Source organism: Delphinus delphis, chromosome 1 (assembly GCF_949987515.2).
Source record: "Delphinus delphis chromosome 1, mDelDel1.2, whole genome shotgun sequence".
Taxonomy (NCBI): domain Eukaryota; kingdom Metazoa; phylum Chordata; class Mammalia; order Artiodactyla; family Delphinidae; genus Delphinus; species Delphinus delphis.
The window spans coordinates 110,980,574-111,006,521 of NC_082683.1; the positions used below are offsets into that span (position 1 = coordinate 110,980,574).

Consider the following 25,948-nt stretch of genomic DNA (forward strand, 5'->3'; position numbering starts at 1 on the left):
ATCGATTGAGCACCTGTGGTCTGGACCCTGTGTCATGTGTATAGAGCTTCACAGCCACGGTATCTTCATAAACATCCCGACCACTATAGACTTTCTTATATCTGACAGATGAGGAAACTCGAGGGATTTCAACAGAAGTCACAGAGACAGTAGGTGGAGGTCTGGATGGGAACCCAGGTCTTTATCTGCTTCCAAAGTCCAAACCTTCTCCCTGCCCGTGCTGCAAGGAACAGACAGGCACGGAGAGAGAAGGTACCTTTACAGTAGTGAGTCCCCTGATGCCCAAGCCTCATCCCAGATCCATTAAATCAGAATGTCTGGGGGTGGGACCCAGGCATCGATGGTTTTCAGGGCTCCCAGGTGATTCCAAGGGTCAGAAAGGGCTGCCCAGCACCGCTTTACTGTAACGGTAAAAGGCACATCGCCTCCTCCAGGGCTCGCCAGGTGCTCCTTTCACAGAGTAATCCTGGTCACGAAACCAAAAATCAAAACCGAGCCAGTGGTGTTTGATTCCCCTGCTCTGATCAACAGAAGTCGGGAGGAGGGCCGCCGGCTGAGCTCGCCCCCGCCGGGTTCGGGGATCGTGCCCTCGCGGCTCAGGTGCGGCGCTGCGGCAGGAAGCCACCCCTCCGCTCGGCCGGTGCGCGGGGCTGTTGCGCCATCCGCTTCGGCTTTCGTAACAGCACCCTGGAACGGCCGAGAGACAGCTCCAGTGCGAGTTCCTCAAATGTTTTCTTGCTTTGCCAGGACCGTCCGCTGCTCTGAGTCATGTGTAAGTGGGAAGTCGCACTGACACGGAGCCTGGCCAGAGGGAGCCGAGCCGAGAGCGGCGCGGGGATCGGGGACTCGCCGTGCGTGCAGATCGCGGGCCCCCAGGGGATGGGGGCTGCCCTCGGGGCTTAAGCCCGCCCGCCGCCCCGCCCCGCCCCGGCCGCCCGCTCCCGACCCGCGCGTCCGCCCGTCCGCCCGCCTCTCTGGGACCATGGGGCATTAGCCGAGGAGGAAGCATGCTGGCCGTCCGCTGCGCGCTGCTGACCGCCCTGCTTGCGACGCCCGGGACGGCGCTGGCCCCGGGGGGCTGCCCCGCGCTGGGTAAGGGCTCCGGGCGCATCTGGAGGGCTGGAGCAGCTGGCGGGTGAGGGAACCGCTGTGGGCGCCGCAGACGCGGGGCGGCGGAGGGAGGCCGGAGCGGTGACGGCTCCCCTTGTCCGGGGTTAGCTTAGGTTCCCGCGGCACGAGGTGAGGCACCGGGCTGACCCAGCTGTCCGGTGGCGGGCGCTCGCTCGCGCGCCCCCTGCTGCGTCCCGCGCCTTTGGCCGGGCGCGCTTTCCCCGTGACTGCCCTGCGGCCGGGTAGCTCCCTGCGGTCTGCGTACAGGACTTGGTGTGTTCTCAGAAACCTGATTCTCTTGTCTCCTTCCCAGTGCCCCAGGAGTCCTTACACAACTGCGGCCCGGCTTACTTTAAAAGGAGATGCCCTCGCGGGGTGGAGTTCCTGCCCGGGGCGTCCTTTGTACCAGCGCCCCCCTTGCCCCTCAGCTTTGGGGAAGGCATCCCGCCTGGCTCTCCCCTCAGCCCCCCGGGTTTATGTGTGGATGACAGTGCCTTGACTGTGAAGGGAGTGACATCATGGGCGCTGAGTCACGGACCCTCCCGCTGCCCGCTGCCCGCACTCCCTTAGGCAGACACCAGCTCTAGCAAGCCGTGTGCCTCAGCCCTGGGAATTTAAGCCAAGTGGGGAGGTTGGCCAGGGATTGGGACGTCTTGAGGCTGGCACGCACTGGACTCCACTTTCAGACGAGAGGAGGGGTGAGGCAGAGGGCACGGGGCACTTGTTGCTCCTGTGGACTGTAGTGTGCCTTTGGCCGCTAGTCCTTTCTCTGGACTCTGGCGGCATGCCCAGCTGCGCGTCTAGGCTCTCCTCTAGAGGAGCTGGGCAACTGCTTCTCCAGAGGTTTATTTTAGGGTCTGAGGGCTTCTTTGAGGACACAGTGGAAAACCAAGGGGGCAGCCGGCAGGCTTCTGGGAACAGATGGCTGGGGAGACGGTGGCTCTGGCTTTCACTGCGAGACCGCACGGCGCTCCTACCCTGGGTGAACACCCTCAGCCTGACCCCTCCCTGCTGGAGAGAGCCAGGGGCTGGTGTGCCTGCAGGTCCCTTTGCCTTCTGAATGGTTGTGTTCCTCGTGCTTGGGAGAGGAAAGTAAAGGGATTCTTTTTCTCAGCACACATTTATAACCCCTGCCAGTAACAGCCATTGTTGATTGAGGCCACCTAGGCTTTACACACGTCTTCTAATTCTCCACTGGATCTAAATAATACTTTGTTCCAAAGAGGAGGCTGAGGTTCAGAGAGGTTGGGATGGGAAGTTGTCAGGCCTAGTTGGTGGGGGCCCACCCCTCCATGGCCCTGTGCTCGGGGGTGGTAGATCCTTAGCCCAGCAGGCAGAGCTGGGGGTGTTTGGGGGCCAAGATGAGAGTCACCCCTGGCTGGCTGAGTGCTGGGCAGAAGAGGCCAAGGGAAGGGAAAGCCTGGGTTTGCCCACTGTTTTATCAGAGGGAGGCAAGGCAGGGGTGAGGCCTGGGTCGCCCAGGAGGGCACAAGGCTTCCCTGCCTGCCTGTGTTGCTATTCACACCACACCCCAGGGCACCTGCCGCAGGGAGGTTACTGCTGTAGCTGCTGCTTTCTTTTGCTCCTAAGTGGCTGCAAGGTACTGCGAGGGCAGCCGGTTGCAGCCAGTTCTCCATTTTCCTGGTGCTCAGGTGGGACGAGCCAAGGGGTCTCAAGGCGTGGACAGGCTGTGAAAGGCAGAACTGAGAGTTTGGGGAGGAAGTGAAAGCCCTCGCAGTTCAGAAGGAAAATGCAGAGAAGTAGAAAATACCCATCTCCCCTCCCACACCCACAGAGACTCAGCCCACAAACTTGAGAGCAAAAATAAAGACATTGTACAGGAAGCATGGAGCAAATGACTGTGAGATGCCTTGCTTTGGAGAAGTAAGGGGCTGAGAGGGGTAGCAGAGGCTGGAGTTAGTTTAGAGGGGAAATCCGCTGGCCCTCCGCGCTGTGGGCCCACTTTCCTTGGGATCAGCCTCTGCCCACACGTCCGAGAGCTGGCAGGGCCACTCAGGTGAATCGCCGTCTAGGGGCCTGGATTAGCTGGGACGTAGGTGTTGGGTGTGGAAGGCCTGGACCTCGGTGACTCAGGTTCCTTCCATGATCTGCAATGCAAGACGGTGTGCAAAACAAACACGTACACCTTTAAATCTCTCAGAGTCCTGTCTCAGCCTCTGAACTTCCCTTTACAGCAACCTCTTTCTGCCCCCAATGTCTACCTGCATTCCTAGTCTCACCCTAAACCAGTATTTCTTAAAAGGGTAGTTCTGGATCTGTTTGAATCAGAATTGGTGTGTGTGTGTGCAGGTGTGCCACATGCACTGGGGGTGGGGGTTGGGTGCGTGACAAAAATGCTGATTCTTGGCCCCCACCCCAGATTTACTGAAGAGAAATGTCTGGAAGTGAGGCTCAGGAAACGTCCTTTTCGACAAGCACCCCTTGTGATTCGCAAGTTTGAGGATGACTGGCTAAGTGGTGTGATTGAGGAACTGAAGGAGGGCCCTCCCCCACTGGGCTTCTAGTTGCCAGAAATCTCTCCCCACTTTAGCTCTGCCTCTTGTTTACTCATTGCAGCAAACATTTATTGAGTCCTGTGAAGCCCTGGGATCAGCCGCCCTGAGTCTACCTTAAAAGGAGCTTGAAAATGGTCAAGGTTAAATCCCTAAGAGGGACTGAGAAACCCTCTGACCTGTCCCGCTGGGTACCAGCTACCCAAGGACAAGGTGTCGGAGAAGGGGGCATGGACCAAGACCCTGAGACAGCGGCACGTGGACCCTCACTGCATATCTCATCTCTGACCCTCCGCGTCTCCCTCTGCGGACTGGGTTAACAAATCCTCCCCTTAGAGGGTGTTTGTAAGGATGACACAAAGCCACCCCGGTGCTCACTGCTGTCAATTCCCCTCCGCTTCTCCTGTCCCACCAGGCCTGCGTGCCACCGGCCCACCTGTGAGCCAGAGCGTGCCCGTCACCAAATCTGGGCTTTTCCAGGTCAGTCTTAAAGGTCTAGAGCTGTTCTCTCGAATATGGTAGCCATTTACTAAGTATGGCTATTTGAATTTAAATTAATTAAAATGAAATCAGATTTAAAATGTAGTGCCTTAGTTGCGCTAGTCACACTTGGCTACCGTATTTGACAGCGCAGGTATAGAGCATTTCGCGATCATTGCAGAAAGGTCTACTGGACAGCGCTGGTCTCGAGTGCTAAACAGTTTCTTCCAGAGGTTTTCTGTTGCTTCTTCCTTTATCTCTCTCTGGACCTTCTCTCCACCTGAACACAGCTCATCCCGCACAGGTAATGGTTAAGGTTTTGGAGCCAGACAGATCTCTGCCTGGCCCTGCCATGGAGAAATAACGTGAGCTTGGGTGAGGGATTTTACTTCTCAGAGACTCACTGTTCTCATCTGGAAAATAGAAATAATTCATATACTACCTTGCAGAGTTGTTATGACGATGAAATGCCCTAAGTAAGGTACTACAGAGTGTATAGGGAGGTCTCTAGCACAGAGCAAATGCTTAAATGCGCGTAGCTGATAACTTACTCATTTGAAAAAAATATTTTGAGCTCCTCCGATGTTCCAAGCACTATTCTAAGAGCTGAGGACACAGCAGTGAACCAAAGAGCCAAAAATCCCTGGCTCACTGCGGCTTCGTTTTACTGGGGATGTTAATTAAATATATAGTATGATAGTGACTAAGGAGGAAAAATAAAGCAAGGGCGGGAGCTGGGAACTGCGTACATGTTGAGGAGGATGTAGAATTGATCTTTTCGAGGGGAGGCCAGGGAAGTTCTCACCAAGAAGATGATGCTTGCATGAAGGCCTGAAGAAATATAAAAATATTTAGGGATTCCTTATACTCCCATCTTGCGCAGGAAAATTCCTGCCTCCTCTTTAGCAATCTGGTCCTACCTGAGGGCCTGTTGGGTTCTGGAGCGGAGGGCTCTGTGGGGACACACGGGTGCCCTCTGCCCTGGTGAAGCTTGGGGTTGTCTCTGGGGAGACCAGGCCTCAGCCATGGGGCCCCTTAGACTCCAGCTGGACAGGGAAATGCTAAATGTCCTGTTGCTAACTGTCATTGAGGTATCTGTCTTTGGAAGAGAATCCTTGAGGACTGGAGTGGCAAGAGGAAGACGGCAAAAAAGAGGCTTTTAACTCTTAGACTCTGTTTGGTGAAGCCCTGGGGAGTTTCTTTTGGGTCATCTGTGTGCTTTACTCTCTTATGCACTTGAGATCCAAAAAAGGTCCAAAGTCTCTGGCATAGTCAGGGGCTTTTCTGGCACGGTCCTGGGTTTGGCCTGACTTCTAGCTGCACCTCACTCCTACCTGCCCCCGCCAGCTCTGCCCTCTGGCTCTGCTCTTAGGAGTGTGCCCCCTGAGGCCCTGCATCCAGGTTGTCTCCCAGCACCTGTGCTCAGTTTCCCTCCACCTCCCAACTTCCTTCCCCGAAAAGCATCCTCTGGTTTTCTCTCTCTACGTGATGGTTACAACGACCGTTACCATACTGAGTGACGACTGTACACAGAACCGTGCTGGGCTCTTTGCATCTGTGACCTCATTTACTCTTCACAGCAGCCGTGTGTGAGAGGAGTCTGAGGGCAGTGCATCGCTGCGGTAGACTGTAGGACAGCAGGTCTTGCTAGGGGGAGATCAGGAGGTCAGTTCAGACACGTTGAAACTGAGCTTTCTATTGGACAAGGTGAGAAGATGCTGACGAGCTGGGTACGGAGTCCAGAGTTTGGGAATGAGGACTGAGTTGAGGTATGAATTTGGGAGTCGACTGATGGCAGATATTATTTCAAGCCTTGAGAGTGGCTGAGATCACCGAGGGCGAAAGTGTAGATGGAGAAGAGACGAGGCCCCGGGCTGAGCCCTGGAACACTCCAACCTTCTCAGGCTGGAAAAGGAGGAGGAGACTGAGAAGGTGAGACCAATGAAGCAGGAGGAGAGCCAGGAGAGTTGTTGTCCAGAAAATCCAGTGAGGACAGTGCGTCAAGAGGCAGAAGCAGTGAGTGGTGTCAAACGCTGCTGAGAGGCAAGAGGACAACCTAACCAGTGGACTTAGCTACACGCAGGCCACTGGTGACCCTGACTTGATGTTAGGAGTTTCGGCGAAATGGTGAAGGCCTAAGGCTGACAGGAGTGGTTTGCAGAGAGAGCAGGAGGAGGGAAACTGGAGCCGGGTGGTAGAGGCTACTCTTCGGAGGATTTTAGCCGTAAAGGGGAGAAAAGAAATGGACTGTTCGTTGGCTGGAGAAGTGGGGTCATGAAAAGAATTTTTAAAAAAATGACTGAAAGGGCTTCCCTGGTGGCGCAGTGGTTGAGAGTCCGCCTGCCAATGCAGGGGACACGGGTTCGTGCCCCGGTCCGGGAAGATCCCACATGTCGTGGGGCGGCTGGGCCCGTGAGCCATGGCCGCTGAGCCTGTGCATCCGGAGCCTGTGCTCCGCAACGGCAGAGGCTACAACAGTGAGAGGCCTGTGTACCGCAAAAAAAAAAAAAAACAAAACAAAAAACTGAAATCTCAGCATGTTTGCTTGCTGGTGGAAATGATCTAGTAGAGAACAAAAATTGACAGAGAGGTGAGAATCGCTGAAGCAGTGTCCTTGAGTAGGTGAGAGGAAACCGAGGCTCAGAGAGATTAAGTAACTTGCTCAACGTCGCACAGCAAGGAAGTGACAGACCTTGCTCTGAACCTTGCTCTTTCCACTGTATCACGTGTGTCACCCACAACTCCCACCCTTCCCAAAGCATGGTGACTTCAAGGATATCGTCTCTGTTCTCAGTGTCCTCAGACTCACCAGCTCCATATGCACTGGTGTGGCAAAGACAGCCCTACTTTTGCCCCAGGAAGTGTCCTTCTTCAGTACTTCTCTTAAGAAGAATAGTTAAGGCCACAGTGTATGTTTAAGCCATTGCACTGTAACCTCCTCCTCCCCCATATCCATTCATATCACTTTGGGGCAGGGGAATGTTTTGCAACCACATGTCACTGTAAGTGATCTTTCTCTGTCTCTTAACAAGGCAGCTGGGACAGCAAAGAGAGAAAACAGCTCAGGGGTCAGACAGTCCAGGCCTGTCTCTTGACTACCCACTTAACAAGCCAGCAGACCTTGGGCCAAGTCACTCCAAGCCCAGGCAGAGCAACACGTCTTGAGGCTGAAACAAACAAAAGCAGGTGCTTGATAGCTGCTATTGATCTGAAGACCCCATTTTGATGGGAGAAGAGGGGGAGGCTATAGCATGAAGACTTTCTCACAGAAAAGGGGAAAGACCCACTACTGCAGTGGGAATAATAATTACAATTGTTCACATTTTTTGAGAGATTAGGTATGTCCTGAAAATAGTGCTAAGTTTTTTTTTTTTTTTGCGGTATGCGGGCCTCTCACTGTTGTGGCCTCTCCCGTTGCGGAGCACAGGCTCCAGACGCGCAGGCTCAGCGGCCATGGCTCACGGGCCTAGCCGCCCAGCGGCATGTGGGATCTTCCCGGACCGGGGCACGAACCCGTGTCCCCTGCATCGGCAGGCGGGCTCTCAACCACTGCGCCACCAGGGAAGCCCAGTGCTAAGTTTTTAGTTTTTTTTTTTTTAATATATTTAAATCTTTATTTATTTGGCTGCGCGGGATCTTAGTTGCGGCACGTGGGATCTTCCTTGCCGCGTGTGGGATCTTTAGTTGCAGCATGTGGGATCTAGTTCCCTGACCAGGGATCAAGCCCGGGGCTCCTGCATTGGGAGTGCGGAGTCTTAGCCACTGGACCACAAGGGAAGTCCCTACACAGTCTCCTTTTGATGGACGTTGGCTTTGGGCTTGTTTCCTGTCTTGCCATTACAGACAGTGCTTTGGGGAGTAACTTTGCATATCCATCATGTTGCCTGAGCTCAAGAACATCCGCAGGATAAATTCCTTGAAGGTGAACCTGTGGGTCGAAGGCCATGTGCATTTGTACTTTTGAGTGAGAGTGGAAGTTGCACCAGTTCATACTCCCCACAGCAATGAGAGAATGCCTGTGTCCCCACAGTTCTGATGAAAATGTGTTATTAAACTCCTATTTACACAGAGATGGCATCTGTGTGGAATTAATTTGCATTTATCTTATCTGAGTGTGAATATACCGGTTTTCCCATGTTTAAGAGACTATTGCGTAACCTGTTTCTATGAAGTGCCTGTTCATATTCATTGCTCATTTTTAAAAACTGGGTTGTTGGGTTTTTTCCTCTTAATATATTAAAGAATTTAGTCCTCTGTGATATGAGTTGTGAAGATTTTTCTCTAGTTTGTCGTTTGTCTTTTTTGGGTGGGGGTTGGTTTTTGTGTATTAAAAAAAATTGTAGTTGGGTTTATCAGTTTCTTTTATGACTTGTACGTTTTGTATCATACTTAATAAGATCTTCCCTATGCCAAGATTGTCTTGAAAGATTCTTTTTGGGAGGGAGTAAAGAAAAGATTTTTTTTTTCCGGTGTCTTTAAGAATTTTTTGTATTTAAATGTTTGATCCATTTTGAATTTATCATGGACTGAGGTATGGCTCTAACTTTTCTTCCCCCAGTTATCACCTGATGTCCTTTTTTATAGTTTATTGAATAATCCATCTTTCCACCACTGATTTTAAAAGCCACCTTTAAAATCTACCAAATTACTGTATATACTTGGGTTTATACTTCTTGTCGGCAGATTTAGTAGTTAAAAAGCACAAATTCTGAGGCCTGATTGCTTGGGTTTGAATCTAGGCTTACCCCTAATTAGCTATGTAACCAGCCTCCTCTTCTGTAAGATAAGCTGTTGGGAAGATCAAGTTAGGTCATCCATGTGCAAGCTTACAATAGCACCTCTATATAGCCAACACTCAAACCAAGCTATTTTAAAATAATTGTAGTAAGATACAAAAGCATAACATTTATCATCTTAGCCATTTTATTTTATTAAAATAAAATTTATTTATTTATTTATTTATGGCTGCATTGGGTCTTTCTTGCTGCGCACGGGCTTTCTCTAGTTGTGGAGAGCGGGGGCTACTCTTTGTGGCGGTGCATGGGCTTCTCACTGTGGTGGCTTCTCTTGTTTCGGAGCACGGGCTCTAGGTGCACAGGCTTCAGTAGTTGTGGCACACGGGCTCAGTAGTTGTGGCTCATGGGCTCTGGAGCGCAGGCTCAGTAGTTGTGGCACACGGGCTTAGTTGCCCCATGGCATGTGGGATCTTCCTGGACCAGGGCTCGAACCCGTGTCTCCTGCATTGGCAGGCAGATTCTTAACCACTGCGCCACCAGGGAGGTCAGTCATCTTAGCCATTTTAAAGGGTACAGTTCAATAGTGCAGACAAAGCTATTTTTGGTTACTATTACATCTGAACTTTCTAGTCTCCTCCATAGTTTTGTCTGTCTACTCATGTGTCAGTACCACACACTGTTTTAATAACTATAGCTTTATAATATGCTTTAGAGTTTGGTAAGGCTAATCCTCCTCTCAGTTCTCTGCTTTTTCAGAATTTTCCTGGCTATCCTTGCTTGTTTACTTTTCTGTTTGAACTTTAGAATCAGCTTGCCTACTTCCAAGAAAAAAAAGTCCTGTTGGTATTTTTATTAGGATCAAGTAAAATTTAGAGATAACTTAGGGAGCACTGACATAGTTATAATGCTGAGTCTCCCTAGCTCAAAACATGGTAGGCCTGGCCTGGCTTATTTATGAGGGGAACAGGCTGGGGGCAGGAAAGCTGGAAACCAGGTTTCACAGTTTCACTGAGGGTAGATATGCCTGCTCTTCCATTCTGAGCTGCTTTCTTCATGGTGACATGAAGCTAGACCAGTGTGTGCGTGTGTGTGTGTCTGCTCATGGTACATGGGAGTAAGGAGAAGAATGTAGGCTTGAATTCAGGCAGGAGGACTTAGGGGCTTTATAAAATGTGTATGGCAGTGTGACATACATACGGGAGAGTGCACTCAGCATAAATTTAACAGCCCGATGAATTTTCACAAACTGAGCATAGCCGTGTAACCACCACTCAGCTACATGACCAGCCCCAGCAGGCTCTCCTGTGTCCCTTCTAGTCACTCCCTACCACACCTCCACTCTGTGACTTCTCAAATCTTTAGCTTTGCTTCCTCATATCTAAAGGGGTGGAGGAGTGGAAGCTGGGGCAGGTGGTGGGAGTGGATATGGTTTGGGATGGGGAAGGGGGAACAGATATCAGGTGTGTGCTGCACCCTGCCCCCCCCTTTGCTTCCACAAACACAGGAAAGACCCTGATGTGGGTCAGGCTCCTGGTTAGACTCCAAGGCCAAGTTCAGAGACAGGAAGACAGGACCCTTTGTGCTGTGCTCCTGGGAAGGCACTCTGGGCAAGCATGACCCAGAGTCCCAAGGCCCAGGGCTCCAGTCCTGGCTACACCACACACTGGCTGTGAGACTTCTGGGCCTTGGTTCTCCTCATCTATAAAAATGGGCAGGTTGGCTGAATCATCTTGAAGGGCCTTTATAGCCCTAGAAGAGCAACTCTTAGATCAGCACCCACTCCGTGGCTGTAGCCCCAACCTAGCCCCTTTCTGGACCCAAGTCCCATCTGTGTCCACCTGTGGCCATGTGCCCTTCTTACCGGCCTGCTTAGTCTTGCCTTTACTCTTTTTATTTCTCAATCTGCTGCTTGGGGTTTGGTGGGGGTGGGGGAATTGAATTGTTTGCCCTCCTTTGATATCTTTTCCTCTAATTAGTTTATAATCTCTGAGAGGTGACCCAGGCCAGACCTTCCGCCCCGGGGCCAGCTGATTATCTGTGATGCTGCCAGGGGAGGATTGAATGTTTTTCTTGTGAGGAGTTGGTCACACGTGCTGGTCTCTGAGTCAGCAGCCAGCGTTACCTTTTTATGGTCCAAAGGAGCCTCCCAGACCCTCCGTCCAAGCAGTAAGTATACAGTCCCTGGTGCGGATGGAGGGGAAGGCCATGCCAAGATAAATACTGACTCCACCAAATACAAGACAAATACGAGCAGGTACAGAAGTACAAACACATTAGACGGAGAGGAGGGCAGGAGTCAGCAACCTGAGGAGCAGGCTGTGGAGGAGGTGGGGCTGGGAGCTGAGTTAGAGGAGGTGGCTGGGGCCACCCTAAATCGCAGGGGAGGGCGTTCTGGGGATTTTAGGGAAGTGAGTGGACGATCTGGTGAGTGTGTGAGATTGGGAGTCCGACGGGGAGGGGGGCGCTTTTAAACTAACTCATCACAAGAGTGCTGTTGCTGTAGCGTAGAAGGAGAAGGATCAAGGGTACTTGGCCCCCGGTTTCCTGGGAGAGCCCCTGAGGGGCTAGTTGGTGTGGCAGGGCTGCGTGGGAAAAGGCTCGCTCCCCCTTCACACAGACCCCTCAACCCCAGGACTCCCCTCCCTGAGCCTCTGTGATGGGTAGAAAGGCCTGAGGAGAACAGGGAGGAGGAGGGGAAATTGGGAGAGAGGGGGAGACGCAGGGTGGTGGGCAGCCCAGAGAAGTGGGGCTGGGCTGGAACACGGGGATGCGCCTGGACCCCCAGAGAGAGGGAGGCTTTGGCCAGACTCAGCCGGAGCCGATGCAGACTCCCTCCCTCACTAGCTGTGTGAATTCGGGCCAGTTCCTTAACTTCTCTGAACTTCCACGGAAACGGGGACCAGCCTCCCCCATAGCAGGGTTGTTGTAGGAGCGGAGGGCTCTTAGGTAAAGCGCTGACACCTGCTAAATGCTGTAGGTGGTGCTGAGTGTTACGTTTATTATTACTTGGGAAGTCAGGACATTGGTTTCAGTCCTTAGATGGGGATGCAGGGAGAGGGGACAGAGCACACTGGGGACTCGTTCTAGGCCCCATAGGGTCAAATTCTGCATGTGTTTCCCTGTGAACATGAGGTTCCCACGTTCTTCTCCTGGAGACTTCTCAGCAGCTCCCTCCTTCCAGATCAGGGTCTTTACCGCTGACAGGGGCCCCTGCGGTTCCTCTGTGACCCGCTTCTGAGATCCTGTGTCTCTGCAGCCCCAGAGGCTGGAGGCCGTCCTGTGCTGCTAGCTGGCCCAGCTGCCAGCCCAGACGACTGTCCCTGCTCAGAAACCGGGGCGGTGGGATTAGCAGGCGTGAGCTAAACCCGTGTTGCGGTGGCACTGGGCAGCTGCTTCACCGCTTACATAAACGGGTCCAGGAAGCTGAACTTGTTTTTGCTGGCAAGAACAACAACAAGCTGCAAGAGAGTTGAGAAATATGTGTCTCCGTGTGCGTGTTTTTCTCTGGTTATTGACATTTGCAAGTTTACTTGAAGAAGGAAAAAAGTAGAAAAACAAGAAAGCTGTCTGGGTTTCTGGCACCCAACCTTAGGTCTGGAAGGGGGAAGAGCCTCACTTCCCAGGGCCGTACTGCAAAGTTCCCAGGCTCGAGAGGTGTCGACCATGGTGGGGGGCCCAGCGGCCCAGGGAGTGGGATTGCGTGAGCATTGGGCCGGGAGGTGTGGATTTGGTTGCCAGAGGTTACTAGGACCTAAACTCTCTTCCCCTTGAGGAGTGAGAGGCGAGGGAGGTTATGGGAATTTCCCTCTCCTGGGGCTCTCTAGGGATAAGGAGATGCATCTGTCTGAGGGCACTGGGATGCCCTGGCCATCATCCTTCTCCAAAAGTCATTGACTATTAGAATAATAAGTCCATAGATTAATTGTATTTTCAAGCTGGGCTGTTGTCTGAGATAAACAGACACAGACATGCTTCCTGCCCTCTGTGAGCTAGTGATTCAGAGTGATAAGATGCTAGACGGCAGGAACAGGGGCAGCAGGGAGCTTCAGACTGTAGTCTGAACCCTCACCTCATAGAGAAGGTGAGTGGGGCTCTGTCAGGGGCTGTGATGTGCCCAAGGCTCATTGCAAGTCAGTGGCAAGACCAGGAATAGAACTCGGGTCTTCTGATAACACAGGGCTGCTCCCCCTATGTCAGGCTGCCTGCCACTCTTAGAGATGTGTTTTATGTTAAAGGACAAATCAAGACAAGAGTGTATCTTGGTGTCAGTCCAGCCCCACCCAGTTAGTTGTCAGTGACTAAACAAGACCAGACAGTTGAGGAGGAGATTTGGGGAGGTTTGTTTTCAGGAGGGGATACTTTGCTGCTCTCAGTCCCAAGTGAGGTGCTTTGGGCCTCTGCACAATCCCTTTTCGTAGGCAGCTGGGATGTAGGGTGCTGCCACCCTGCATCTGACATTGACCTTGGTAAGAACAAAGGAGGCTCAACAGTCCTTCGGTGCCTCCTCCTCTCTGCTGCCTCTGGGATGCTTTGTGATGCACTAGGAGGCCAGGAAGGGGTGGGAGGCGGGGTGGAGGGGGGCAGGCACTGGTGATTGGAAGATTAACAGAAGGAGGAAGCACTGTTGGCTCCTGTCCTGGAGGCTGGGGTTGGAGGTGGGTGGGCACTGAGCCTGCACATACCTCTGCCTGCAGAGTCAGGTTTCTGATCCCCTTGGAGGACACCAGATACCTGCCCTCCCCGGGCCCTCACTTCTCAATGCCTTTCCATGCTGTTCCCTCTCTATACAATGCCATTCCCTGTAGTTCCACTTATCAAACTCCTACTCATGTCTCAGGGCTCAACCCAAATATCTCTTCCATTGAATCCCTCCGTTTTGGAGTGTTCTACCCCTCCTCTTGGCTCCCTCAACATGTCAGGGACATTTATCTTAGGGCGGCCTGTGTTACAGGTAGTTTTAAGTTTTCCATGGGCTTTTGTGGAGAGGAGTGTCAGTGCATAGTAGGTGTTCACCACTAACTGTCAGTTCTCTCTCCAGGATTAAGGTTTCTGGCCTTTTGCACTTGATGGTGCACAAAAAAATTCTTGAGTCTTAAGGAGGGGACGGGCATGGGCTTGCAATGCTGGCCTCAAATGGCTGAGCAATTGCTCAAGGGCAGATGCTAAACTGCATGCTGTGCTGAATGTCAGGGTGTGCAGGGCCAACCCCTCCCTCCCCACCTGGTCCCCTCACCTCCCAGAGTGGGAGTGTGAGAATGGCTGGGGCACATCTCTGGGGAACAGGATGTTCTCAGGAGCTTCCTCCTCGCCTGTTCCCCACTGTGTCTCTTCCCTTTGGCTCTTCCCCATAAGGGAGGCCTTCAGGAGGGCCCTGGCAGACTCCAGGGAGTAGACAAACAGGGCAGATAGGGAGGGACGGTGACCTTGTGTCCACCAGGAGATGAGGCCAGCATGGCTGAGGGCTAAGCGTGCAGCGTGCAGCGAAAGTGACAAAACAGAGAGCTGCAAGGGTTGGAGGGCAGAGCTGCAAGCGTGGGGGGTGAACGTTCTTTGACCTGGAAGGTGCCGTCAGAAGCTGCTTGTCCTGAAAACTCCACTCTCACCCCACCCCTGTTTCCTGGTGTCCACTGCATTCTGCCCCACCTCCTCCCTCCCTAGGCATGATAACCTGGACAGATCCAGGCTATGTAGCTTCTTTGTCTTAAATATATATATATATATATATATATATATATATATATATATATATATATATATATATATATATATATATATACACACACACATATGTATGTGTGTCTGTGTGTGTTCATTATAAGAGTAATACAAACAACTTATAGAAAATTGAAAAAAATACAGAAAGATGAAAGGAAGAGAAAGAAATTGCCTCTAGTCCCATCATTGGGAGAGGTGGGTGGAAGTACCAGGAGGGCATTCTGTGAACATCACCTCTTCCTTTTCAAAGAGTTGTTCGGGCGGGGGTTCCCTGGTGGCCTAGTGGTTAGGATGCCCGGCTTTCACTGCCTTGGCCCAGGTTCAGTCCCTGGTTGGGGAACTGAGATCCCGCAAGCCGCGAGGTGCAGCCAAAAAAAAAGAGAGAGAGATGCCCAGGGCCTCCTACGCAGCCCCACGGGTGTCACGGGCACTGACTCAGAGATTCGGGTCGGGAGGCAGAGGGGTGGGCGGCTGGGTAGGGGCAGCACTGCCCACTCTGACTGTAGCAAGGGTATTTTCTTGTGGTCTTTCCTCTCTGAGTGTTTGACTGTGATCATCCTGCATAGAATGCTTTTAAAAGCATAGTTAACACAGCATTGTTCACAGGTTCTAGAAGAAATGTATTTTGAAGAAGGGCAGGGACAGGCAATACTTGCCAATGGGTGTTTTATAATTAATCATTCCCCATTAAAAAAATAATAGTGACTCAGTTTTAAAGATTCAGAGAACCATTACTCAAGTTCTTTGGCAGAGGAAGTGGCCATTATGTTGCTCCTGAAGCTCTGCTTTAGTAGAAGAGAAAAAAAGTCTTTTTATTTGTGATTTCTCTGAGCTGCCCAAATCCTCTGGCCATTGTGGGTGAATTCAGGAACAGAACAGCCCCTGCTATTGTTCAAGCTGGTCGCTAGCCACGGCAAGAGCTTCCATCTGAACTGGGGGTTAGGGAAGTGACCAGAGAAACATATTTCCTGGAACCGGCAAAGGCAGAAGGAGAAAAGAGAGTCCCTTCTGGCTCCAGGCTTATAGTCTCTTTCCTCAGCTGTGACAAGCTGGCTCTTCTGGTCTCTAGCGTAGGGCTTGCCCACTGCACCACGCGAGGGGCACCACGTAGACCGCTGTGTCCTGTGTGACAGGGGCTCCTGGGAGTGTGCACTGTGGAGGCCCTGACCTTGTGGGTACCTCTTAGGCACCCTACATTAAACATTAATTAAGCACCTACTGAGTTCTCTGAGGAGTGCTAGTGGGAGTTCACAGCCTCATAGTCATGACTGGGGAGGGGGACGTATATATAGTTAAGGATGGTGCCATGTGGAAAGTGCCAAGGAAAGGATGAGCCTGCCATGGTCCTTGACCCCTGCTTGGACTTTCAGGCAACGCTGCGAATCTATTGTGTATTGGTGCCTTGTGAATTCCGACTTCCGCTCGTCAGCTGATGGAGGGATGTTGTAAGCACTGCACAGCGGGGCCACCCACCAGAAGACTGTCCTACTCTGACAGCGTCTCCATCTTTTTTTTTTTTTGGCCTCGCCATGCGGCTTGCGGGATCTTAGTTCACCGACCAGGGATCAAACCCGTGCTCCCTGCACTGGAAGCCCGGAGTCCTAACTACTGGACCACCAGGGAATTCCCGACGGTGTCTCCGTCTTTGCTCCTACAATGTTGGTAATTTGTGCATGAACTTGACATCCATGTTAGGTTTTGTACTTATAGCTGCTTTATTAAGTGGAAAATGGAAAAGTGAAAGTATCGATATACTGATTCAAAGTGTCGGTGTGTCTTCTAGACCTAACCTGATTCAGGCACAGATGTAATTCAGTATGTGGACTGGACATGGCAAGCCATAGCCACTGTCAGGTGCACATAAGACTTAAAAGGTTTGGACTGTGTGTCAATTTTGAAGGAAAAGGACATGTGTGACACGCACACACACCAGGACCAGCAATTCTACTCAGGAAAATTCTTGGGCAAATGCGCCAAGAGCCACCTTCGAGAAAGTTAATAGCACACTCTTTGATATAGCAAAACACTGGAAATGACCCAAAACCTCCCTCAGCAAGAGAATGATATAGTTGTCCAATGGAATATTACAAAGCAGTGAAAATGAATAACTATAGCTACATGAATCATGGAAACAATGAATGACAAAAACATGTCACAGAAGACTGTAATCTATTTACATAATTCTCAAATATCACACAAAGTTAAGAAAAATTTAGGGATCCATGAGTAGCGAAACTGAACCCATTTACAACAGAAACTAACACAGTGTGGTGAAGCAATTATACTCCAATAAAGATCTATTAAAAAAAAAAAGTGAGGGAGCGATAAGTCCAACATGTAACGCTGTATAAGCAGGGAGGCTGGGGGATGCAGAGCACAGAGGGAGCTTCAGAGACAATGATTGTGCTAGTGGTTTGGTTGGTAGGAGTTCGGGGGTGTTTCATAGCTTTCATGTACATTACATATATTAATTTGCATGTGTTCAATATCATATAGTACATTTAAAAATGATACTTGAAATGCTGGAAATATATTACTGAAGATTATGTATGAAAGGTGTCCTGTAGTTAGGGCTTTTCATACCTCTTTTAAGCCCTCCGGGCGTGGAGGTACCCTCAGTGGACTTGGTCTCCTAGGGACTGGGATTTTGCTGGTGTTCAGGGGCGCCCTGTGTCCTCTGTCCCAGTTCTGCAGCAGTGAATGCATCTTACTTGTCTTGTCCTTGAGGGCAGGGTCTCTCTGCCACCTAACTCTGTCCTCTTCACTGGTGCCTGGCTCTGGGGACCTCCTCGAGATGCATGGACTCATGCATCTTGGCCCATAGTGGGGGAACGTGAGGCAGAGGGGTGTAAGGCACCTGGCCACACTCGCTTCGCTGCAAGGTGAGATTCAGCCATTTTTCTCACCCAAAGTCGAAGGCTCTGATAGTGAAGAGAAAGAAACCCTAGGTGACCGGCTGCTATGCTGCCCTTGCACCTGTCCCTTACCTGCCAACCTCGGGGCAGAGGTTGCCAGGGTGGAGGACTCTGACTCCAAGTGATAAGGTGAGAAGGAAGATTGAAGGGAGTCTGTGTAGCCAGACAGAAGCTGTCGCTGTCCCTTTGATGCTCATGTCCCTGATCTCTGGACTGTGGCCGGCAGTTGATCTGGACAACCAGCCCCGCTGGCTTTGAGTGTTATCCTTCTGGGAGTCACTGAGCCTTATTCTCTCCTCTCCAACAGCTACCTTGGCGGGAGGAGGGACAGTCGGTTAAGCGTGAGATTAAAAACTCCTCCCAAGCAAGAAGGCTTTGCAGGTCGGGAGGACACTCGTGCTGGTCCTCCCAGCCCAGGAGCACAGGTGGGAGGTGAGGTCAGGTGCCCAGGCTGTTGCTGGGCCTTTCGGAAATCTTTGACCGGACTTATTGCTGCTGTTTGCTAATAAATGGCTACACATTTGGTTAGACGGACCAAGTGTGCTTAACATGAAAACTTGCTGTTTTCCCTGGCTTCAGTTTCCTCAGCTGGCTAGACTGATTTAAATCTTAGATTCTGGGCTTCCCTGGTGGTGCAGTGGTTAAGAATCCATCTGCTGATGCAGGGGACATGGGTTCGTGCCCCGGTCTGGGAAGATCCCATATGCCGCAGAGCGGCTGGGCCTGTGAGCCATGGCCGCTGGGCCTGCACGTCTGGAGCCTGTGCTCTGCAAAGGGAGAGGCCACAACAGTGAGAGGCCCGCGTACCGCAAAAAAAAAAAAAAAAAAAAAAAAAAAGAATCCGTCTGCCAATGCAGGCGGCACGGGTTCAAGCCCTGGCCCGGGAAGATCCCACATGGTGCGGAGCAACTAAGCCCGTGCGCCACAACTATTGAGCCTGAGCTCTAGAGCCCGCGAGCCACAACTACTGAAGCCCGCGCGCCTAGAGCTCGTGCCCTGCAACAAGAGAAGCCATCGCAATGAGGAACCCGCGCAACGCAATGAAGAGTTAGCTCCCGATCGCCACAACTAGAGAAAGCCCGGGTGCAGCAACGAAGACCCAACGCAGCCAAAAATAAATAAATAAATAAATTTATTAAAAAACCAAAATCTTAGATTCTATGAATCTATTTAACCTATACTAAAAGAAAGTTTACTTGTATCTTTAATATCCTTTCCTTGAGTAGCATAATATTTTTCAGGGATGGGGACTGCATTTGTTTTCTTTTACTTTCCAATTTGGTCCCTAGAATAAACATAGCATTACCCTAAGTGGTTTAATAGATAGGTGTAGGGTTCTGGAGGGAGCACTGAACAGAGTTGGAAGACCTGGTTTGCCTCTCAGCTGTGTAGCTAAGTCATTGGTGATCTTGGGCAAGTGTCCTGATTCCTCTGTGCCTCAGTTATTACCTGTAAAATGGAGACCCTGGGATTCTGAGACTTCCTGTGTACTCATGCATCTTGTGAGTCCCACTGGGTACCTGGCATTCATTCCTGTGTGTATACGTTCATTTATACATTCATCAGGTGCTCAGTGGGCCACCGCCGTGTGCCAGGCAATGATCTAGGCACTGAAATATGACAGAGAACAAAACAGGGTGCCTATTCTTGTGGCACTTGGGGTCCTGAAGTGAAGACGGATATGGAATTGGTAATTATACGGCAGTGTGTGATGGGTGACGTGGTGGGGGAGGTAGAATGGGGGCCTAATGCAGCTGAGGAGATAGGGAAGGCCTCTGGGGAAGGGACATTTAGGCTGAGACCTGCAACAGGAGGAAGTTGTGTGGGGATGGGGTGGGGGGTCTGTGCCTCCTCTAAGGCTGATCGGGGAGAGAAGAGGCCTCAGAGGTCAGCAGGGGGCAAGTGGTGGAAAGCCCTGTGGGCCAGGCCTCTAAACTTGGACTTTATGCTGTGGACAGCGGTAGGCCCTTGAGGGGGTTTCTATTCAAAGGAGTGGGGTGGCCAGAGAGCCGTTTTGGAAGGCTCCCTGGGGCAGCTGGGTGGAGAGGGCCAAGACTGGGGCTGGGAGGCCACAGGGAGGCCATTGCCGTAACCCAGGAAGAGGTGATGTGATGGTGGCCCGGGCCAATGGATGGACTTGAGAGATGTTTAGCACTAGAGCCTTTTGTGGCTTCCCGAATCGGATGAAGTCCCTTTGTCAGGTTGCTGTCGGCTTACCCAGTGTCTTCTCCCCCTGCAGAGGTGGCAAACGATGTGCTGACCAGCCTGCCAGGGGCCAGCGTTACCCTGACCTGCCCAGGTGGGGAAGCGGGGGACAATGCCACCGTTCACTGGGTGCTCAGGAATCAGGTCACAGGTTCACGCCAAGGCAGATGGGCTGGCGTGGGAAGGAGGCTGCTTCTGAGGTCTGTGCTGCTCAGCGACTCTGGAAACTATTCGTGCTACGAGGACGGCCGCCCAGCTGGAAGTGTGCGTTTGCTGGTGGATGGTGAGTTGTGTCCTCAGAGCTCCCAGAGACGGCTCCCAGCACTGCTCTGCGCATTCCAGAGAGAGATTCCCTGCTTGACCCTTTAAATTCCTGTTATTTCCCTGGCCCAAGCATTTCGGGGAAAGGCCCAGTGACATTTGCCAGCGAGATTGGTAGAGCTTCCAGCTGGGTGGGGGCATCTGGCTGATGGAGATGCCGTCCAGCTGGCCTTGCTGTGTGGTTAGGGCTTGGGGGGTCGAGGGCAAGGGGCCTGGGTTCGAATCCTCCTCCTTCACGGCTTAACTTCTCTGCCCTTCAGTTCCCTTGTTAGTAAAATAAGGTTGATGTTATTAACTTACTTCAGGGTTGTTGTAAAGATTAAATATGGTGTTAAAAGCTCTGCATAGCACATAGTAAGCTCTCAAATGAACTATTCTTATTGTTAGAGTTAGTAGGTTCCTAACTCCTTTGCATCTCATAAGACATCCTATAGTCAGATGCCCTGTGTGCCAGGCCCTGTGCTGAGGGACGTTCTTCCTTGGTGTCTCACACCATCTTCCCAATGTCCCAGTGAGAGGCAGCAGTATTACGGTGACTATTTTATCATCATTTAACTTTATTGTAGAAAACTGAAGAGAGGTTGGGACTTGCCCAAGGCCACACCACCAGGCCTGTGGGACCCCATAGCCCCAACTTTTTTTTTTTTTTCCGGTACACGGGCCTCTCACTGCTGTGGCCTCTCCCGTTGCGGAGCACAGGCTCCGGACGCGCAGGCCCAGCGGCCATGGCTCACGGGCCCAGCCGCTCCGCGGCATGTGGGATCCTCCCGGACCGGGGCACGAACCCGTGTCCCCTGCATCGGCAGGCGGACTCTCAACCACTGCGCCACCAGGGAAGCCCCATAGCCCCAACTTTTGGTGCCAGTCTTGCTCCCCTTTAGGCAAGTTGGCCCCCAGGCACCTCCCCTCACTTGCCCCACCTCCTAGCCTGACATGAGGACTTTGGCATCCTTTGATTTCCCGAGCACAGTTAGATCTGTGCGTGGCTGTTTGGCTGTGGTACGGGCTGGTGCCAGGGTCGGGGGAGGGCGCTGAGTCAAGGGCTCCCCCGGACGGGCGGTGAGGTGTGCTGCCTCCTCAGCCTCTGTGCTCTCCTTCCAGTTCCCCCCGAGGAGCCCCAGCTTTCCTGCTTCCGGAGGAGCCCCCTCAGCAACGTGGGTTGTGAGTGGAGTCCTCGGAGTCCCCCGTCCCCGACCACAAAGGCCGTGTTATTGGTGAGGAAGTTGTAAGTATCTTGGGCTGGGCTGTGTGTCTGTCTTCTCCATCCTTCCTGACTGAGGCCCTGGGAGTGGTGGCGGCTCTCAGGGGAGCCCAATGGGACTGGCTGGCCAGTGATTCCAAAATGTTATTGGAAAGTAAGTAAGTACTTTGGACCGAGGAGAAGGGAATGAAGGAGGGAGCTGAGACTTCGCCACCAGTGCTCAGTGCTGGTCACTGTGCTACAATATTTGTCCTATTAACCCACACAATAGCGAGGGTGGGGTGGGGGGGTGGGTGTTGTTTTTCTCGTTAACAGATGGAGAAACTGCACCACAGAGATTGGTTCACTTGTTTAAGGTCATCTAGCTAGTAAGTAGCTCTGCCCGGAATCAAACCCCAGCCTGATTTCATTCAAAATACAAAGGTTTTGGGCGTTGCTCTTAAGAAGATGCAGATGTCCTGGGAGGGGAAGGGCAGCTGTGATCAGTGTCCTGATTGTGAGCTTATCAGGCTTTTCCCATTTTAATGGCAGCTGAGAGGAAGTGGTGATAGAGTGGGGAGAGGGAGCTGGGGGCGGTGGGGCAGGAAGTCACACCTGCCTGGGGGTCCCTGTGGCACAAAGTGAGGGGACCTGGGATGAGTTCAGGCACAGATGGAAGGGGGAAGGTTACATCTCTGCAGTTTTCTGTCTCCATCCCAGAGCCAAGGTCTCCGTAGTCCAGATGTTTGTTTACCACTGAGTTTGAGCTGGCAATCATTAGAGTATCAAAAAATCCGAGCAGGGACGGACGTCATCTGGGTGTTTTGGTTTCCACTTGCGTCTGTCTCCAGAGAGTCACCTGGTGGTGATATTTATGCTTTGGTCTCCGCACAGGGACATGTATAGGTTGCCCATCTGCACATGATGCAGATGCCATTAGGACTGATGGTTCACACTCCAAGTAGAGGAAGGTCAGAAATCTCCACAGCCCGAAGCTGAGTTGGGATATAATTCTGTGGCACCAGGAAGGCATTCCTCCGTAAATGGGATGTTCTGTACAGTGGCCGGCAGCTGCCCAGCCCGCCCCCGGGAAGGCTTTATTCAGTTGACACTTGGACTAGAGTAATTTGTGTGTTGACAGTAAGAATGAGAGAGGGCAGGGCGTTTAAGCTCACAGCCTCCTCCTGCCAGCAGCTCGGGCGTGTCCATCCTCCTCCTGGGCTGTCTACCCTGAACTGAGGAAGGGGGAATGGGGAGCCACTGTGAGAGCCTTGGGGCCTCCAGAACCCACTCAGGCCCATCCTGGGACTGCGGGGGTGAAACCGGTCCCTGGAAAGAGGTTTTGTATGTTCTGCTCTTTTGCTCGTGTGTGTGCCCGCAGCCACACCCTCGCCCCACTGCGCTTGCTCGCTTGTTCTCTCCCTAAGTGTTTGGCGAGTTCGGCGTCTGCCGTGGGCTGGGTGCTGTACTAGGCTGAGGGAGAGGCACAAGGCAAACAGGACTGGGCCCCTGTCCTCAAGCCCCACGGGGGTACCCACCTGTAAGCAGACGGCCCCACCTTCTCAGTGTTAGGTCGGATGGATGCCTGAGTGACGGTGGAGGGAGGGAGGGAGGCCCTAACTCAGACTGGGAAGGTGGGGGCAGGCTTCCCAGAAGGAAAGTCTGTGCTGGGCCTGGGGTTAAAACTCAAATCAGGGGTTGATGGGTGATTTGTCACTGAGGCGGCAGGGTGAGTGGCTGCCCTGGACTCACATGCCCACACATGTCACAAGTTGGTGAAGTCTCAGGCTTCCAGGCCAGGTGGGACAGTGTCTGACTCACCTCTAATATCTTCATCACCCAGGATTCCTTTCTGGGCTCACTGCCGGAAACGCTGCCACCTCTTTGCAAACCCTTCCAGCACTTCGAGGTTCTGGGATGGCATTCTACTGGCTGTCCTAGTCCTCTGAGGGCAGGTCTTTTCTGTTAGTGTCTTGAGGCCAGGGTGGGGCCTCTTGATTCCTTTCTGCATCCCCTGCAGTGCCAAGAGCCCAGGACCTGTCAGGGAGCCCGAACGCACTACCTCTCTGATGCCACGGTAATTGAGCGCGCCCTCTAGTCCAGCCCCTTAGACTGCCATGCCAGATGCTAAGCTAGATGTTTTACACTCATTTATGAATTAATCCTAAGAAACCCCTGTGAGGTGGGTACTGTTAATATTCCCATTTTCGAATGAGAAAACAGAGGCTTGGAGAGGTTGGATAATTTACTCAGAATCCCCAGTGTTACTCAGTGTGAAGTGGAGATTAAAACCCCCAGGGACGGGACTTCCCTGGTGGCGCAGTGGTTAAGAATCTGCCTGCCAATGCGAGGGACACGGGTTCGAGCCCTGGCCCGGGAAGATCCCACATGCCGCGGAGCGGCTAAGCCCCTGTGCCACAACTATTGAGCAACCCCCGCTCCCCATAACTAGGAGAAGCCCGCACACAGCAATGAGGACCCAATGCAGCCAAAGATAAATAAATAAAAAACAAAACAAAACAAAAAAAAACCGGGGTCAGACCGCAGAGCCTGAGCTCCTAACCCCTGCCCTTTCTTCTCTCCTGTCCTGAGTAAGTGCAGCAACTGATAGCGAGCCCCGCCCTTGTTTTGTGTCTGCAGTCCGGTGAAAGACTTCCAGGAGCCGTGCCAGTACTCCCCGGAGTCGCAGCAGTTCTCCTGCCAGTTGGCAGTCCCAGAGGGAGACAACTCTTTGTACGTCGTGTCCCTGTGTGTCTCCAACAGTGCTGGGAGCCAGTCCAGCAGACCCCAAACATTTGAGGGTTATGGAATCCGTAAGTAAGCTCTTCAGGCCTCCATCTCCCCTCCAACTGTTTCCTTTTTTTTGATTTAATGTTCCTCATGGACTTCTTGGAGGGGACGGTGAGGGGTTTGGTGAGCTGGTGCCTTTTGGGCTTTAGTTTTTTTTTTTTTAATAAATTTATTTATTTATTTTTGGCTGTGTTGGGTCTTTGTTGCTGTACACGGGCTTTCTCTAGTTGTGGGGTGAGCAGCGGGTACTCTTCGTTGCGGTGGGCGGGCTTCTCATTGCGGTGGCTTCTCTAGTTGCGGAGTACGGGCTCTAGGTGCGCGGGCTTCAGTAGTTGTGGCACGTGGGCTCAGTAGTTGTGGCACACAGGCTCAGTAGTTGTGGCACTCTGTGGCATGTGGGATCTTCCCGGACCAGGGCTCGAACCCGTATCCCCTGCCTTGGCAGGCAGATTCTTAACCTCTGCGCCACCGGGGAAGCCCTTGGGATACTTGCCAGAGGTCTGATTGTGGCAGGCGAGCGCCCTGTCAGGGTGTGCCTGGGGAAGTGGTCTGGGGCTGGAGGTGGGGTCCTGCCTGCTGGGGACTTGCAGTCTTCATGGGTCTCTCCTTGGCACCAAACTTGTTGCTGCATAGGAGCTGTGCTCCCTTTTCCCACAGTGCAGCCTGACCCACCCGTCAATGTCACAGTCACCGCCGTGGACAGAAACCCCCGCTGGCTCAGCGTCACCTGGCAAGACCCCCCTTCCTGGAACTCATATTTCTACAGGTTACAGTTTGAGCTCCGATACCGGGCTGAACGATCAAAGACATTCACAATGTGGATGGTAAATTTTTCTTTTACTTCTGGACAGAAAAGAGCCCCTAGATACTCAGGAGTAGTAGAAAGGGTACTAGAAAGAAGAAAATGAGTTCTGGGTCCTGGTCAGCCACTCACTACCTGCATGGCCTTGAGTAAGTCTCTGAACCCTTCTGAGCCTTGGCTGCCTCATTTATAAAATGGGAATAATAATGCCAGGCCAGTCTCCTCTTTGCAGGCCAGTTTGTGAGATCGAGTGTGAGCTGGGAAGAGAGATGGGCTGCCTGCAAGTCAAGGGTGTGGCTTGCAAGATTCTGTGTTACATGGGGGCAGGGGCTGTGACTTACAGCTTCTGCACCAGTTGGCCCAGACGGCAACCCCACCTGGCTCTGAGCCTCCAGGGTGGTGTGAGCCTTTGGAGCATCTCTGCCCAGCTGAGTCATCCACCGGACCCAAGAGGGAGCAGCTGAAGGGCTGGGGTTGTCCCAGGACTCCCGTGTCCCTGTGGAGCCGCTTAACCTGGTGCCACCCAGGCCCCACGCAAGAGTCACCTGCGCCTCTCGCCCTCAGGTCAAGGAGCTCCAGTATCACTGCATCATCCACGACGCCTGGAGTGGCATGAAGCATGTGGTGCAGCTTCGGGCCCAGGAGGAGTTTGGGCATGGCTTATGGAGTGAGTGGAGCCAGGAGGTCACGGGCGTCCCTTGGACAGGTATGTGAGAAATGCGGAAGGGATGTTTCAGCTTTGTTACTGTATCAATTATCTGTTGCTATGTAACAAGTCACCCCCAAACTCATGGTAAAAAAGCAACCATTCATCTGCTCAATTCGTTGAAAATCAGTCAGCTGGGCAGCTCTTGTGCAGGTTTTGCCTGAATCATGAAGGCAGCTGCATCAGGTCTGCACTGTCCAAGATGGCCTCACTGCCACATCTGACGGTTGACTCTGGCTGGTGGCTGGAGCTCTCGGTTCTTCTTGAGGTCTGTCATCTGCCAGCAGGCCAGCCCAGACTCAAGGGGGGAAAGTTCCTCCACAGCCTGATGGGAGGAGCCGCAAAGAATTTGTAGCTATATTTAACCTACCACAGTAAACTAATGCTTTTTACTTGAAAAAAAAAAGATGTTAAAGGTAGTAATAATCATCTGTAATAATGCGATTAGTGAAAAATTCTAAACAAAAAATATAAA

At 52.2% G+C, this 25,948-nt stretch overlaps 1 protein-coding gene across 7 annotated transcripts in view; it reads left to right on the plus strand.

Moving 5' to 3' along the window:
• The first annotated feature begins 584 nt into the window (after positions 1-584).
• The window catches only part of IL6R (interleukin 6 receptor), a 55,622-nt gene continuing 30,258 nt past the window's right edge, over positions 585-25,948 (plus strand). For 2 of the 7 annotated variants that reach the window (XM_060030663.1, XM_060030662.1), the window contains exons 1-7: positions 670-1,092; positions 19,709-19,957; positions 21,097-21,220; positions 23,196-23,252; positions 23,816-23,988; positions 24,623-24,789; positions 25,332-25,473. In XM_060030663.1, coding sequence (XP_059886646.1) covers positions 1,008-1,092; positions 19,709-19,957; positions 21,097-21,220; positions 23,196-23,252; positions 23,816-23,988; positions 24,623-24,789; positions 25,332-25,473 — 997 coding nt within the window. In that variant the 5' untranslated portion in view covers positions 670-1,007. Of the gene's footprint in view, positions 601-669; positions 1,093-19,708; positions 19,958-21,096; positions 21,221-23,195; positions 23,253-23,815; positions 23,989-24,622; positions 24,790-25,331; positions 25,474-25,948 lie in introns of those variants that run through there. The other 5 variants (XR_009522060.1, XR_009522058.1, XM_060030660.1 and 2 more) reach the window with 4 other exon arrangements.